The 15,412-nt window shown below is 47.8% G+C and overlaps 1 protein-coding gene across 1 annotated transcript in view; it reads right to left on the bottom strand.

Moving 5' to 3' along the window:
- The window catches only part of adam19a (ADAM metallopeptidase domain 19a), a gene marked incomplete in the record, with an annotated part of 124,521 nt that overhangs the window by 33,369 nt on the left and 75,740 nt on the right, over positions 1-15,412 (bottom strand). Inside the window, 1 exon segment of the mRNA XM_062516852.1 lies at positions 9,812-9,890. Coding sequence (XP_062372836.1) covers positions 9,812-9,890 — 79 coding nt within the window.

Here is a 15,412-nt window from a genome sequence, read left to right as displayed (position 1 = left end):
AGAGCGAGAGAGAGAGAGAGACGAATTAAACGCGAATTTAAGTTCGCTCTCTGAGAGGTCATTTCCTTTGTTACTGTGCCTGCCATAGCCAAGCATTCATCAGCTAAGGAGCGGCCAGACAGGGTCCCTGGGAGAGGCTTCCCTTACCACAGTGCCAAGCCTGAACCGCGCACACACACACTAGGCCTTTTGTGCGGAAGCAGGGTCACTGGGTTTCTGGGTTAAGTGTTTAAACATCTGCATTCAGCTACACGGACACAGGGCAGGATATTACAACAGCGTTCGGCTCAAAACAACATCTAGGAGGCGGCAGCGACGAGGAGGAGAGCTTAGAGCTCCGGCTTATGCCGGCCTTTCAATATTCATTAATCGGGATAGCGGGTTGCCTTGCTCCGTGCCTGATTACCATGCGAAAAGCAAAGTTAGCCATGTTGCCGTAGAGACAGATTTAAAGATGACACAGAATTGAAAAAAACGTTTATAACTCAGATTTATTGAGTAAGGAGACCCACAAAGTACAACTTCAAACTACAAAACGAGCGAATCTGAACAAAGACAGACTGTGATGCAAATATGGACAGTGACGTGAACCATTCCTCTGATCATTGCCCCCACTACACACTTAAGTTGTTGGAGATTCAGGCAGAAGTTGCAGGAGCCAATAGTGAACTGTCTTTGGCTGTAAGACAGCCAATCTGGAAGCTCAATTAATTATTCATGTGGGTGCTACATAACCATGAGGGGGCGCTAGATATCTGCTACAATGGGCCGTATTTATACCCCTTTCTTGTAAAATAGCACCTGAGTATGTTATTGACTGACAAAAGTTGCACACCTTCTATTTTGAACATCAGAGAGCAAGGTTCATCTATTCCATCAGTTCGTCCATTCTATGTCATCTTTAGGCTGCAGCTCCGAGCTCAGCAAATCATGTAACCATAGTGTTTAGCATTCTATTGGTCAGAATTCTATCAGTGCTTCACTTTCAGAAACTGCAACAGGGAAAACTTGATCAGTCACAAATGTGTATCAAACTATGGTCAATACTAACATTTTAAACATAAAACTAAAGACATCATATATACACCGTTCAAGGTCGTTTAAGATTCCATCCAATGTAATGCAGCAAAGAGTACACATATCCTTATGGACCGAGAACACATTAGCTGCAGAGTCTTGCTTTTCAATACAATTTAGTTAGCCACTGAAACAAGTCTGCTGCGGCCATAACAAGTCTAGGTTTTAAAACGTCCGAGGCGCTCCACAGATGGTCTAAAGCTCGTAACTCAGGCGGTTCCTTTAGCGTTTTATTGACTCTTGACTCCACTGTTAGACCATTAACTCCCTGCACTGGTGTCTTGCCCCCTGGAGAACAAGCGAACGGCTCTCCGCCGCCAGTCGGCTGACCCAGAGACGGCACGCTCCCGCCCGTTCCCTCCCGCCCGCACGCCCCTCGCTCGTCCGCACGTAAGCCGTCACATCAACATCCGTCGATGACAGGATTGCCCCGGCTTAATTTCTCGGAACGGAGGGGGCTTAAATTGGGCACAAGTGACGATTCTGGTCCGTTTAAAGCAGCTCTGTCGGCTGATCAGACCGTGAAATTAGCTCATTTAGCTGAGCGGCGCGGGCAAAAAAAGAAGGAGAGGAGAGAAAAAAAGAAAAAAAAAAAAGCGAAAGACACTTGTGCGTGGCGGACATACAAATCAATTGTTGTTCCAGGACGGGGACGAGGGCAGACGCTCTCGGAGCACGGAGGCTCTGGAACGCTTCTTTATTCATTAGGGCCGCGCCGCTGTGGCTTGTCATGGTGGAGCGAGGCTCTCGCCAAAACTCATGAAGACCTTGCGCGCAGGTATATCTTTTTTTTTCTTTTCGTTAAGGTGGATTTATGAGGACATTTTTCGGGTCCCCCATGAGCAAATGAGGTGGAGGAAAGGAGAAGTGGTGGGTGGTGGTGGTGGTGGAGGGTGGAGGCAGCGGGGAGGGGCGGGGGAAGCGAGCGTCCTTAAATGTTCTCATCCTCCTAAAATGAGCCCGAGGGAGAGTTCAATCTGGCCTGCCTCGGCGCGACGCACAAGTATGTGCCAGTGTATATAAAATGATTATTAAAGCAGCTCTCCTGCTCCCCTTATTGGGACGAGAGCATGATGAACGGATAAATCACCCGCACCTCAGTGGGGACTGCCGCACTCACAGGCTTGGCTCTCGAGACTTCCTTCCACCCCGTAATTTGTTTCTGCTGAGATTATGTGAGCAATGAAACATTAAAGTAATGATATTTTCAGGGCGAGAGCTTCTTAAAGTGGTATCGGATTTAGAAGAGACCGGGGGGAAAAAGAGTCGGCGCAACTTTTTTTCTCTCGACGTAGTAATGAGTCGTTAACGATGCTTGACCATGTCGACAAGCACAACACACAACAACAAAATAAAAAAAAGGTGGGAAAGACGGAAAACAACAGACAATCTATCGTCTCTCCTTTCATGTCGCCCAGAACACAACGCTCATTTGCATAGGAACCAAATCTATGCTAAATTAGTGTCAAATTATCCAATTACCAATTAAGCCTAGGGGAGCTTGATTTGAATATGGGGAAATTGCCTGGAACTAATGCGGCGTTGCTCCGCGGCATACAGACGGCTTATCAGAGTCTGAGAGGGAGCACTGGTGTCATCACGACTCTCGGCGCCGACACGGGAATTTACGGTAAAGCGGACAATAGCTCTCTTCAGTCGACCTGTTTATTAAGCGCCGCGGCGGGTTTTTGAACTCGAGACTCTTTTGTTAACAGTCTGTGTTGCATTCGACACCGCGCTGCTAGCATTCAGGATCAGGAAGTTAAGAGGAGAGGACATGCCCGGCCTACTGATTTGTGATCTGTGGTCCCGCTGAAAATACTGGTTCATTACTACAGCTCAGAGGATGAAACTGACCCATAAACAGCATCTGTGTGTGGGGCCTCTGGCTTTACGAGCTGCTGAACCCAGATCAGGACAGTGAGTCACTACTCTACGGCTCTATGGCTGAGAATGAGCTGGATGAGTGATGAGGGTTCCGGAGCCTTTTGTTGTGTTGCCGCGGCGAGATTGACGTGTGTGAAATGAGGCAGTCGGTAGGTGTGAAAAGGCACTGCGGCACTTCACAGCGTCTGCCGTTCTAGCAGCTTCCGCCTCGGCCGCCTCGGCCGCCTCCAGATGTTTCCTTATAGAGACGTGGGTGACCACACACACCACTGCTCACACTGACCCTCTCATGCACACACACACAGGGGTTCTATTAATAAGGCCCATGCATAAATATACGCTCACACGCAGGTATAACACAGACAGGACACACTGAAGCTCACCCACCCACCAGTCTGTACACACAGATGTGTAAACAGACCACAAACACACACACACATACAGTACATCCTTACAACCAAAAACACCCACATACACACACACACACACACACACATACACATCCTTACAACCATAAATGCTGTACACAGAGAGAGAGAGAGAGAGAGAGAGAGAGAGAGAGACAAATACACACACACACACACACACACACAGACACACACAGCCACACACTTGACCGCATACATACTAATGTTCCGTCTACTCCCTCTAATCAGCGACGTGGCATGGACTTGGCGAAATATTTGTCTTCCATTGAACACGCTGGACCGTGTAATAGATTTCCCCCTAATGATTACATGTGGAGGCGCTGACAGTTTCATTTTGAAGTTATGAATTAAGCATTGGCAATCGGCTCCTCTACCCCCCCCCCCCCCCCTTCTCTCTCAGCGATTCGCATGGAGTAAAAGTGTTTGGGTTTTATATTACAGTGGCTCCAGGGCTCTCTGGTGCCTAAATGGGACATTACTGGGCGACGGAGAGACATCTGCGGCGGATATAACCAGCTGTGGGCTCTGGGTCATCTCCTCGCAAGGCCCTCTGATCCGCGACGTGACGTCCACAACGGGGGACGGTGGTCCCCTGGATGGCTCGATGGCCCCAATCGTGGCCCCCAATCCAGGGGTTTCTTGATTTTTGAGCCCCCAACGTCGTGTTCCAGGCAGCTGCCAACGTCGACTTAAAGGCACCTAATCCTAACCCTAACCCTAACCTTACGCCATGCCTAACCCTAGTGCCTTCCGGGCAGCACTGCCTTGAAGACAACGTTGGGGGCTCAAAAATCAAGAAACCCCTGGATGGGGGCCATGTCCGTAGGCAGATACAGCTAAAGATGAGAGCCAAAAAACGGAGCACCATCTTCAGTATAACGAATCTACCATTCCTCTCTCACACACACAAACAACCCTGTGCTGTTGGAGGAGGATGTTTTTTAGGACGAGGGGTTTCTTCTTTTTTTAAAAAAAACACGAGAGCTTCCCATTGATCATCTATGTATGAGCTGTGCTGGCTGTCAGATCGTGCCACCATCAGATAATGTGTCTTCAAATGTGGGAGTAGGATGCCTTGAAGGTGCCTTCGTGTTCAATACCATCTCTGAGCTGGTGTGTGCATGTGTATGTGTATTGACTATGCAAGTGTTTATGTGTGCGTATATGAACACACGCATTGCCTATGCACAGACAGATCTGTCTGTTATTTTTGTGTGCAAAGCTGTTTGTATCTTCTATCTAAATGTAACTGTGTGTGGGTGTGTGTGTGTGTGTGTGTGTGTGTGTGCGTCAACATCCATGTGTGCATGTGTATGTGAGTGACGCATCTACGTGTTTCACCAGGAGTGGAGGAGACGAGGGTGATTAATGGCCATGCAGGATGCTCATCATGAGAGTGAGAGGGGGAGAGAGGGAGAGAGAAAGAGAGAGAGAGAGCACGAAAGAGGGAGAGAGAGAAAGTTAAAGAGATAGGGAAAGAGAGAGAGAAAGGTAGAGAGAGAGGGAGAGAAAGAGAAAAAAGAGAGAAAGAGGGAGAGAGAAAAGGGGGGGAAAGAGACAGAAGGAGAGCGAAAAGAGGGGAGAGAGAGAGAGGGAACAGAGAGAGGGAGAGAGAGAGAGAGGTGACGGAGATGAAGCAGCAGGGAGCATTCGTCGCGCCTGAGACTGAAAGGGGCTGCGGCGGCACCTGGAGTCAGATTGCTCCTCGCAGCGCAGAGTTCAAACGGCAGCGCTGCGGCGGCTCTCCTCGCCGCAGTTAGCAAGCAAGCGCACTGAACTCCACACAACTCCGAGAGAGGGAGAGAGAGAGAGGAGAGAGAGAGAAGGAGAGAGAGAGCAAGAGAAGAGAGAGAGGAGAGAGTAGGAGAGGGAAAGAGCGAGAGAAAAGAGGGAGAAGAGAGATAGAAACAGTGAGAGAAGAGCGACAGGAGAGAGCAAGAGAGAGAGAGAGGAGAGCGAAGGAAAGAGAAAAAGCGAGAGACGAGAGAGAGAGAGGAGAGAGCAAAAGAGAGAGAGAGGAGAGGGAAGGAAAGAGAAAAGGCGAGAGACGAGAGAGAGGAGAGAGCAGGAGAGAGAAAGAGCGAGAGAGAAGAGAGGGAGAGAGGGAAAAGACGGATCATAAGGGAGAGGTAAAAAAAATAAGTGAGTAACAAAACACATTGAGGCCAGGGGGAGGAATTAACAAAGAAAAATGTCAACAAATTAAAAAAGGAATAATACAAACCAAAGTCAGCGAAGCAGAAGCACAATGACGGGTGAGACACATGCTGGGGCGAGAACGTTCTAATGCTAATTAGAACCAGCGGTTCCACATCTACTTTTCCCCCCACTTCTCTTTTCGCACCTGATACAAATGTCATGATTCTTCTTTTCGCTAATCGTTTCTGCATAGTGTTTCTTTTTTTCTTTTCCGGTCGACACATTCCTCCTTCCCTTGCACCCCGTTCACAATGTTTCATTTGTTTTCATTGTAAGACTTTCATGTCCATCCGCCGTCTCTGACTAATTCATTACATGAGAGGAAGAGTGTTTGAGGGCACTGGGAAAGAAATGGATGGCAGGCAGAAAGACAGAGAGTGAGAGAGAGAGAGAGAGAGAGAGACAGAGAGAGAGAGAGAAAAAAAGAGAGTGAGAGAGAGAAAGACAGAGAAAGAGAGAGCGAGAGAAAGAGAGAGCAAGAGAAAGAGAGAGAGAGAGAGAAAGAGAGAAAGACAGAGAGAGATTGAGAGAGAACGAATGAAGAAAAGGGGACGGCACATCGGTTAACTTCCTGCGCTAAACTTCAGCGCTCCGCGCACTTTCGGGAAAGGAAATGGCTTTGTCTTTTGCATCGATCTTGCAGTTTGCTGCAGGAGAGGCGATGCTTGTGAACCTAAATGAACCTGACACCTCTGGACCCCTCGCGGAGTTGAGGGTGCATTAAGAGAGAGAAAGAAAGAGGGAGGGGGAAATAATTAACACCTCTCAAGGAAGGCGTGAGCAATTAGGAGCCAGTGAGAAAGATAGCACTCCAAACGCAGCCTTGCAGAGTGTAAAGACCAAGGCCCTGTTTACACGACAACGTTTTTTTCAAAAACTGAGTTTTTTTTCATCAGTTAGGCCTTTCGTTTACACGACGACGCCGTTTTGGCGGCTGAAAACGATGGTTTTTGAAAACTGCTTCCAGGGTGGAGGTTTTTGAGAACCCCGTTTTCGTTTTGCCGTGTAAAGGCACTTCTGGGGTTTTCATGACGACATAGCCCCACCTCGAACCTCTAGTCCAGCCCCCGCGCTTGACCTCACCTGACTAGGCACTACAACAACAATGCTAGAGCCGTGTGCTGCTGCAATTCTGCATGATTTCGACGACCAGCAACAACGCATTAACAATAACCTGCGCCAAAATAGTCTCAAGGCTACTTTTAAATCCACCACCTTCCCTGCTAGACTGCTAGAATAGTTGATGAACACGTAGCCGTAATCAACTTAATGCAGAGCCTACGAGCACACATTTCGTTTGCGCAGGAGGGTTATGCTGCCACTCAGACATGCCACCACTACGACATGCTTCCATTTAGACATGCCTCTATTTCGACATGCTGCTATTTAGACATGTTGCCAGTCCGACACATTTTAGTACCCCCATTCCGACAGTTTACAAATCCTATTTTTTTCCAAGTCAATTTAACGGACACGACGGATGCAAAGTGCGTCAAAAAACACACCCATTCTTCTCTGGTACATTGCTCCGCTATTATTAGTCACAGCGAGATGAGACCTATTGCATGAAAGAGCAGAACCGGGGCTTTCCAACGAGACTAGACTTATGAAAATAAAATAAAATCATGAATTTAAATCAAAGTATATCATATTTACAGTCTATATTGCTCTGCGTTCACCCACGCAGCCACTCTCACTTGAATTACTCCGGGACCAGGCATCGCACAGACATGACACGCATATCAAATGAAAGAGGAGAAACAGAACTTTCCATTGATACCAAACACATCGATCCTTCATCGTTATAAAACAGACGAAGTGACAAACAAATAAGAATGTCATAGCTTCGGCTCCCGCTACTTTCGTTTGATTTAGCCTACTCTAGCCTAGCCTAACAGTGGTCAAAAAATATGGCTTGCATGTCAGATAAAAGAGGAGAGCTAGAGCTATCCACAGATACCAAATACAACCCTCTAGGCCATAAAACAGACGAAGTGACAGCAAAATAATAACTTAATTTAGCTCCACTTAGTCCGCGAATAATGCTGGCCTCCTTTACATTTCAGTAAATAATGTAGGCGAATGTCCGTCGCCTATATTAACCGTGCATGCGAAATACAGGGTTGCTTCAGGTGTTTGGCGGCGGGCAGTTCTGATAGACATTCGATATTCTTCTAGGGGGGCATATACAATAACATTACAAGACAGAAATTGAAAAGCAATCCTGTGTATTAGCTCTCAATGGTTGTGCAAACATCCACGATGTGCTTGACATAAAGGGCTGCCAAGTTTCATAACATGGCAAGCGTGAGAGTCCATCCGGCGAAAGTTTTGTGACACTTGACAGCTCCGATTAGAGTCGCTTTTTTTGAGCGCGCTCATTGAATGACGAGGAAAGGTATTTGCATAGCTACTGTTGGGAACACCCACTGGCATGCTTCTTCTGGGGAACTTGGCGTTTTCACCTCTGTGTGTAAACGCAAATGTTTTTTTGACCGGTATCGTTAAAGGTGTGAAAGCGGAGAAGACAAAAACACCCTGCGTCCTCATGTAAACGGGGTCCAAGTGTGTGTGTGTGTGTGTAGAGAGAGAGAGAGAGAGAGAGAGAGAGAGAGAGAGAGAGAGAGAGAGAGAGAGAGAGAGAGAGAGAGAGTGAGTGAGTAAGAGACAGAGAGAGAAAGCACAGCCTTGCAGAGTGTGAAGACCAAGTGTGTGTGTGTGTAGAGAGAGAGAGAGAGAGAGAGAGTAAGAGAGACACAGAGAGAGAAAGCACAGCCTTGCAGAGGGTGAAGATGAAGTGTGTGTGTGTGTAGAGAGAAGAGAGAGAGAGAGAGAGTAAGAGAGACAGAAAGAGAGAAAGCACAGCCTTGCAGAGGGCAAAGATGAAGTGTGTGTGTGTGTATAGAGAGAGAGGGAGCGAGAGAGCGAGAGAAAGAAAGAGTAAGAGAGAGGGGGAGGGGGGCAGAGGAGAGAGACATATAACACTGCCATACTGCAGAGGCCACAGAGATGCTTGCTCTGCCAAGTCAACATCCACCTGGGAGATGAACAACATCATTTAGAAGAAGACTTAAAAAAAAACACACATCTATACGCAGAGACAGCAGCCCTTGCCTCTCCTCCACTTTAAGCAATAAAAAAAAATACGCATTGAAATATCTATAGCGGGCTACGAGCGATTCCGTGTACATTTGGGCGAGCGAAATTGAATCCTGTTGTGCCTCTAAAATAACATCAAAAGATTCTCGAACGCCTAAGTTCATTAATACTATGTCACGCCTACAGCGGCTTTTCGCAGCTCATTTCTAAGGCTTCTTCTGCCTGGCTAAAATTGGCCTATAGCAGACGCAGCAAATAGTTTCAATTACTGGGCTTTAACGGCTCCCAGTACCTCGTTAGTGAAGAGACACAGCCGGCGTCGATGGTCGAAGGAGTGGAAAAATACGGGCGAAGGGACAAATGAACTCTGCGGCGAGGTGCGAAAAAGCGTGCGAGTCGAGAAAAAGTGCCGTAGTGAGTCGAGAGCTCGACTCTCGCGGCGGCTCCAGTCTGCCGCAGTTAGAGTTTTGGAGGTTTTTTGTTCACGCTCAGGGCCAACGTGTGACATTAACACTGTGGCCTTGACAACAGAAGGGACTGAATGTCTTTTGTGGTGCAGTTTAACTTCACAGACACAGATGGTGTGTGTGTGTGTGTGTGTGTGTGTGTGTGTGTGTGTGTGTGTGTGTGTTTCTATGTGTGTAAACAACAACAAAAAAAAACACAAACACAAATCCAACAAAGGCCACAAATCGAGGGACACTTGAGGCTATAACCTCATAGATACAGTCTGTATGTGTATCTGTATCTGTCTGGGAGTGTGTTTATGTATGTGTGTGAAAGAATGAGAGAGAGCATCAGTGTGTGTGTGTGTGTGTGTGTGTGTGTGTGTGTGTACCACAGGTCATGTGGAGGAGCATGTGAGAGGCTTTGCTTGTTGAGATATGGCACTGAAATATCATGTCATGTGAGCCCTGTCTAAAACAGAAGATAAAGGACTTGTATATTGAAGAAAGGACTCTTGACTCCCACACACACACACACATACACACACACACACACACACACACGAGACGAGAGACGAGAGAGAGAGAGATGGAGAGATAGATGGAAGCGCAGGAGAGATAAGGAACGAAGAAATAACACACAGAAATTGCAGCTTTATTTACTCTTGGTCTTACTGTTTGATTGGATGTGAGGGTCACTGGAGTTCCATCCTCTTGATAATGGGTCTCTGTGAAGTCTTCACCGAGGAGCTCCCTGGACGAGCCACAGAGAGAGAGAAGGAGAGAGATGGAGAGAGAGAAAAAGAGAGAGATGGAGAGAGCGTGAGAGAGAAAGAGAGAGAGAGAGGTGAAAGGGGGAGAGAAACAAACATAAGAGACATTTTAGCTGCTGGAAGTGAATCTGGAGGGGGACTCCCTGAAGTCCTGCTCTACTGTGATGGCCATATCCAATAGCAGATTCCTGGGCTGATTGCTGTGTCCTTGCACCTCTGCAGTGATGCCACTCACATCTCAACTAAAGCGGCCACCTCAACCACAGGCTTTTGCAGTGATGCCACTCACGTCTCAACTAAAGCCGCCACCTTCAGCCAATTCACCGGGGAGGCCACCCATAGCGTTCACATGTTAAGCAGCTCAAAGTATTGGATGAGAGTCAGTACAGCGAAAGATAGATCAGCATCCGAGGGCCTGTAGGGCAAAACAGGAAACCACAAGCCAAATATCGGGAGAGGAGGAGAGAACAGTCAACATGGGGGGGGAGCAGCATAGCATGCCCATCAGGAGTCGGTCACCACACCTGAGCACACCTGAGCACACCTGAGCACATCACTCCTGCTGCAGACAGAGCGGGACAGAGACTCACAGGCACACACAGTGGGCAGGGCCAAGAGACACCTGGGTCACAACCATGTGTGTGTGTGTGTGTGTGTGTGTGTGTGTGTGCGTGTGTATGTCATTCACTATACCTTAGAGCTCATAGACCCCGAGGGTGGCATTATATAGGATTTTCCTGCTTTGAATTTCTTTCACTCTTTATTTTTGTCATGTACATCTAAAGCACTCTGGGTAACCTCTGTGCGTGCAATGTTATTTAAATACACTCGCCTTGACTTGTCTGAATGCGTGTGTGTGTGTGTGTGTGTGTGTGTGTGTGTGTCTTTTTGTCTGTGTGGATGTGATCGCACAACTGTTTGTGTGAATTGCCTCCAGCAAATCACAAAGGCAATCTCGGTGAAAGACACACTTGTCTCTGACATTTTATTCTCTCGCTCCCCCTTGTCAGATCACATCTTGTTTTCCCCTTCCTCGTCACTTTTATCACCGCGTTTGATTTTCTTTTTAAGGCGAGAGAAGGGCAAACACGCACAATCTGCTCAATTAAATTTCCCAACGCGGCAAAGGCTTCGAGAGAGGCGATTCCACTCGCCCGATAAAGCAACGTAAAAGGCCACGGATGAGACAAAAATCACGACTCTTTATCTTATCTCGCGAAGCGTCGTTTCATCTGTCCTGTCAGTCAGTCAGTCAGTCAGTCAGTCTGACAGTCGGATCGTTTCGCGTCTCTCTTACATGGACTTTTTGACAACACAACCTGAATACGTGTGTTGTTCCGGAAAAAAAAGAAACGTTAGCTTTGATCATCCTCCGCAAATGAACAGAGTAACAACGGGGGATGACAGAGAGGAGCACGCGTCAGGTGGGCCGGGGTTCATCGATAGGTCACGACCTCGCACAACACACGGTGCAGGGTGTGGTCGATATGTGTGTGTGTGTGTGTGAGCGCGCGTGTGTGTGTGTGTGGGGGGGGGGGGGGGTGGGGTGGGCGGCAGGGGGCTTAACTCTTGCTGGTGAGACAGGCCGTGACACGCTGCGTGCCGCGATCGCTGAGTGGCCCTGACGGTGCCAGCGACGTGTGTTCTTATTTGTTGGCTCGGTCGGTGGCGGAGGCAGAGACAGGCGCTCGCTGTTCTCCCAGTGAATCACACACCGTATGAATAAGTCACGGGCTCCTCATGTTGGCACAGCTGGCGCCGAGGAGAGAATGACGCTAAGACAAAGAATGTGTGTGTCTGTGTCAGTGTGTGTGTGTGTGTGTGTGTGTGTGTGTATGTGTGTGTGTGTGTGTGTGTGTGCGGTGGGGGGTGAAGGCAAAGAGTCGGAGTTGGATTAAAAGAGATTACAAAAGCCACTGTGTGTGTGTGTGTGTGTGTGTGTGTGTGTGTGTGTGTGCGTGTGTGTCAGGAGAGTAAGAGAGAGTGAGAGAGAAAGAGAGAACGAGAATAAAGGTTGACAGGTTGACATTACCAAACAACACTGTTACTCTTTGCTCCTAATGGAACAGGACAGTTGAGTGTCGTCGTCGCTCGGGGAGTGTTGAGTCGGTAACCTGGTAGAGCTACAGTCGTAGCACTCAAAGCCTTCCTTTCAGCCACAGCAGAGAGAGAGAGAGAGAGCCACTCACCACAGCTGCACTGGCCTTGTAATTGGACATAATAAGGCCCAGACGTCTTTAAAGTCAAATTTATCCAAAGGGCTAGATATTACGCTTTGGGCTGGGGTGGGGTGGAGAGGTGGTGGTGGTAGTGGTGGTGGTGGGGGGAGAGAGAGAGTAGGAGATGGGGAAAAAAAAACAGACCATCTAACATCTAACGGTTCTTTGATCTCCGAGACGTTGTGACGATGTGTCTCTCTGCAGCTGGAATCAGTGGGCGACACTCACACTCCCCGACCCGAAATCGGGAGCGTTAAGATCAGCTCCGTTGCCAAAAAATCTCACTACATCTCATCGCTAACGCTAACCCCCGGTTGGAGAGCGCGGATGTGATTAGGGTCATATTGCGAATCCGCACATTAATGCCGCATATCTTTTTTTTTTATTACAAAAATAAACAACGCAACACGTGGCGCGTCGACAACTCAGGATCAACCAGGTGCACGTGGCTTTTAGACATGGATTTCTCACGGCCTCCATTTAGTCACGGAGTGTTTGTTTGTAACGCGCTCCATCTTCCAGAAGGTTCATCTGCTCTGCACTGACTGGGCTCTACGAGCAGACGCTATGAGTCAGAGTTTGACTGATGAACCTGCGGCCTCGATCGCAGAGAGAAGTCGGGGTTGGGAAGCGAAAACACTAGCAGAGCGAGAGAGAGAGCTCGAGCTGGCAGAGACACAGACTTTTATGTGTCTATAAAATGGCAGGGTGGCTGAAAGCTCACCACACACACACAAACACACACACACACACACAGGGAAAAGATTGCATTACTGGCAGTGCGAACGTGACCTTTTTCAGGTAGTGACCGCCTCTGGTATCTGTCAGTATAGAGCTCTGCCGGTGGGTGAGCGGCCAGCCTCATGTCGGAGCCGAGGTGAGGCCAGCAGAGCGGAAGGACCGAAGCCCCTTGCGACATTTCAAACAGCAGCCAATACAGCAGTGGTGTGAGTTTGTTGGTGTTTTTTTTAATAGGAATAAAAACCCTACATAGAAACAAACTGAAGATCTCCCCCCCCCCCAAGCGGATGTTGACTGTGATTCACAGAGTTGTTTGAGATTAGGAACTGTTTATGTAGTACTGAATCAGAACAAGGTGCCAACATACCAGGACTGAGACAGCTGTTTGATGGAAATGTGCTTTTAAAGTGTTTAGCCAAAGGTAAGGGAGGGAGAAAAAAAATGAGAGGGAAAGAAAGAGAGAGAGAGAGGGAGAGAGAGGTAGAGAGAGAGAGCAATCGAGTCTCAATTCCAGTTGGAGGAGAGTCAGACTGAGCAGCTGCCTTGTCGGGGGGTTCTCGGAAAAAATGCCGACATATGTTTCAGAATCAACAAATAAGCAGAGGACTCGGCAAGATGAAAGCTGCGCGATATCCGCGGCCCATTGGAACACGCTCTCCACAACATCAACCTCGTTTGAAAATTTGGTTTCGTTTGTTAAGAGATGCGGGGCGCTCCACCACGGCCCAAAACCCCCCCACACCCACCCACACCCCACCCTACCCCTCGCCCCCCCCCACCCTCAACGTCTCCAAGGCATGAGAGAACACTCGAAACAGCCAGACGGAGAGAGGGCTCGGTTACAAAGGGGGGCTAATTAACTCCGCAAATGACGCTGGCTCCAAACGAGGCCCTCGCGTCGCGAGACCCTGGTGCAGCTCCGTAACAGGGCCATCTGTAAACGCCGGCCCGTTTCGCGCAGCTCATTTATGGCTAAGTGCCTAGAGGGGGGGGGGGAGGGAAAAAGCAACGGAGGGTTTGGTGCTTGAAAAAAAGGAGAGAGAGAGAGAAAGAGAGAGAGGAAGAAGAGGGAGATCTTTTGCTGTACTCCTACAACTGAAGATCAAAGGGATTGTACTGTGACACAGAACTGGGCGTAATAAGAGAGAGAGAGAGGGAGAGAGAGAAACTACACATTCATTTGGCTGTTTTCTTTGTCCGTAGTCCTGTTGCGTTCTCTCAGCGCTTGCTTGCTTGCTGCCTTTCGTTTGAAGTGTTACTCATCAGAGCCGAGAACTTTTACTATCAGGGTCAAATGATGTCAGCGCACTTAACCAGCCAATCACACTCCATCAATATACATTGTAGTGTTGAAAGGCCAGCGTTCATTGCTCATCAGTACTGTACGTCAATATTTGACCTGACATATGTAGCTGTGGATCAGTAACTAGTAGTGAGGATTAGAACAGATTAAGGCAGGATAAGCTGATGGGGTGCCAAAGGATAGAAAACATTAATCAAATTCCAAAATGATTTTTTCAGAAAGAAAGAGCACAAACAGTTCTCACTCTGTACAAAAGCACAGAACAGAGCCCCAAAAAAAGCCGTAATGGCTTCTTTTCTTAGCCGTGCTCAGTATTTTTCCGTGGCCCCGTCTTCCACAAAAAGCTGTACTGCCTCTCAGTTGTTCGAGTAGAGTGGTTGAAAAAAAAGAAAAGCATGCTCTTGTTTGTGTCGCCGGATGAGTGCATTCGTTTGGCTGCGGCTGAATAGGCTCTGTTTGTGGGGCAGGCACACCCCATACCACAAACCAACAGGTGCTCACCCACACCCATAACAACAGCCGCCGCTAGACTCAACAGTTTACACAGACCCTGTTTCATTATTAGTCTGATATTAACAGCTACCCGTTAGCCCCCTTGGCTGCAAACAACTCGCAACTTAAAAAAAATACTGCAAACAACTCACAACTTTAAAAAAAATACTGCCTATTAACAACACTACCAATCGATAAGTAATACCACTGTATTGTACCAAGAGAATTTCTGAGAATCTCTTTCTTGAGAAGCTTCATATTAGGACAGCACAAAGTAGTTAATATTCACTTATGCCATGTTGCTGTGACTAACCATGAAGTGTTCACCCTTTTACTACATTAAGCATGCTTGCGTAGGCTTTTTTTTCTAGGAAAAAGCTCTCTTTGAACATAGTGAAATGGACGTTGTGTAACCGAAAAAAAAAACACAGAGTACTGTTCTCAGAATCGAGATGGCACACAGAGGAAAAAGGTGGGGCCCTGGACATCTGACTGAGTCACACCTCGACTAACCTCGACTCCAGCTTGCGCTGCTGAAATCCTTTTGTGTAACGGTTTCCTTGCGAGGAGACCCAACCCAGAGAATAACACAAGAAATAATCACACATAAGCAGCTTGCTTCATATTGACACTCATGCATATGAAGTGTCTTCTACATTAGGGCAACCACAGAGAAATTTGACACATATCTAATAACCCCTATGCAACAGACATCTTTTCGAAGGAATTCTTGATGAAGTACATACAC

Source organism: Sardina pilchardus, chromosome 16, assembly GCF_963854185.1.
Source record: "Sardina pilchardus chromosome 16, fSarPil1.1, whole genome shotgun sequence".
In the NCBI taxonomy this organism is placed as follows: Eukaryota; Metazoa; Chordata; class Actinopteri; order Clupeiformes; family Clupeidae; genus Sardina; species Sardina pilchardus.
The sequence above is the reverse complement of the archived record's forward strand: the minus strand, read 5'-3'. Positions and strand labels throughout refer to the sequence as shown.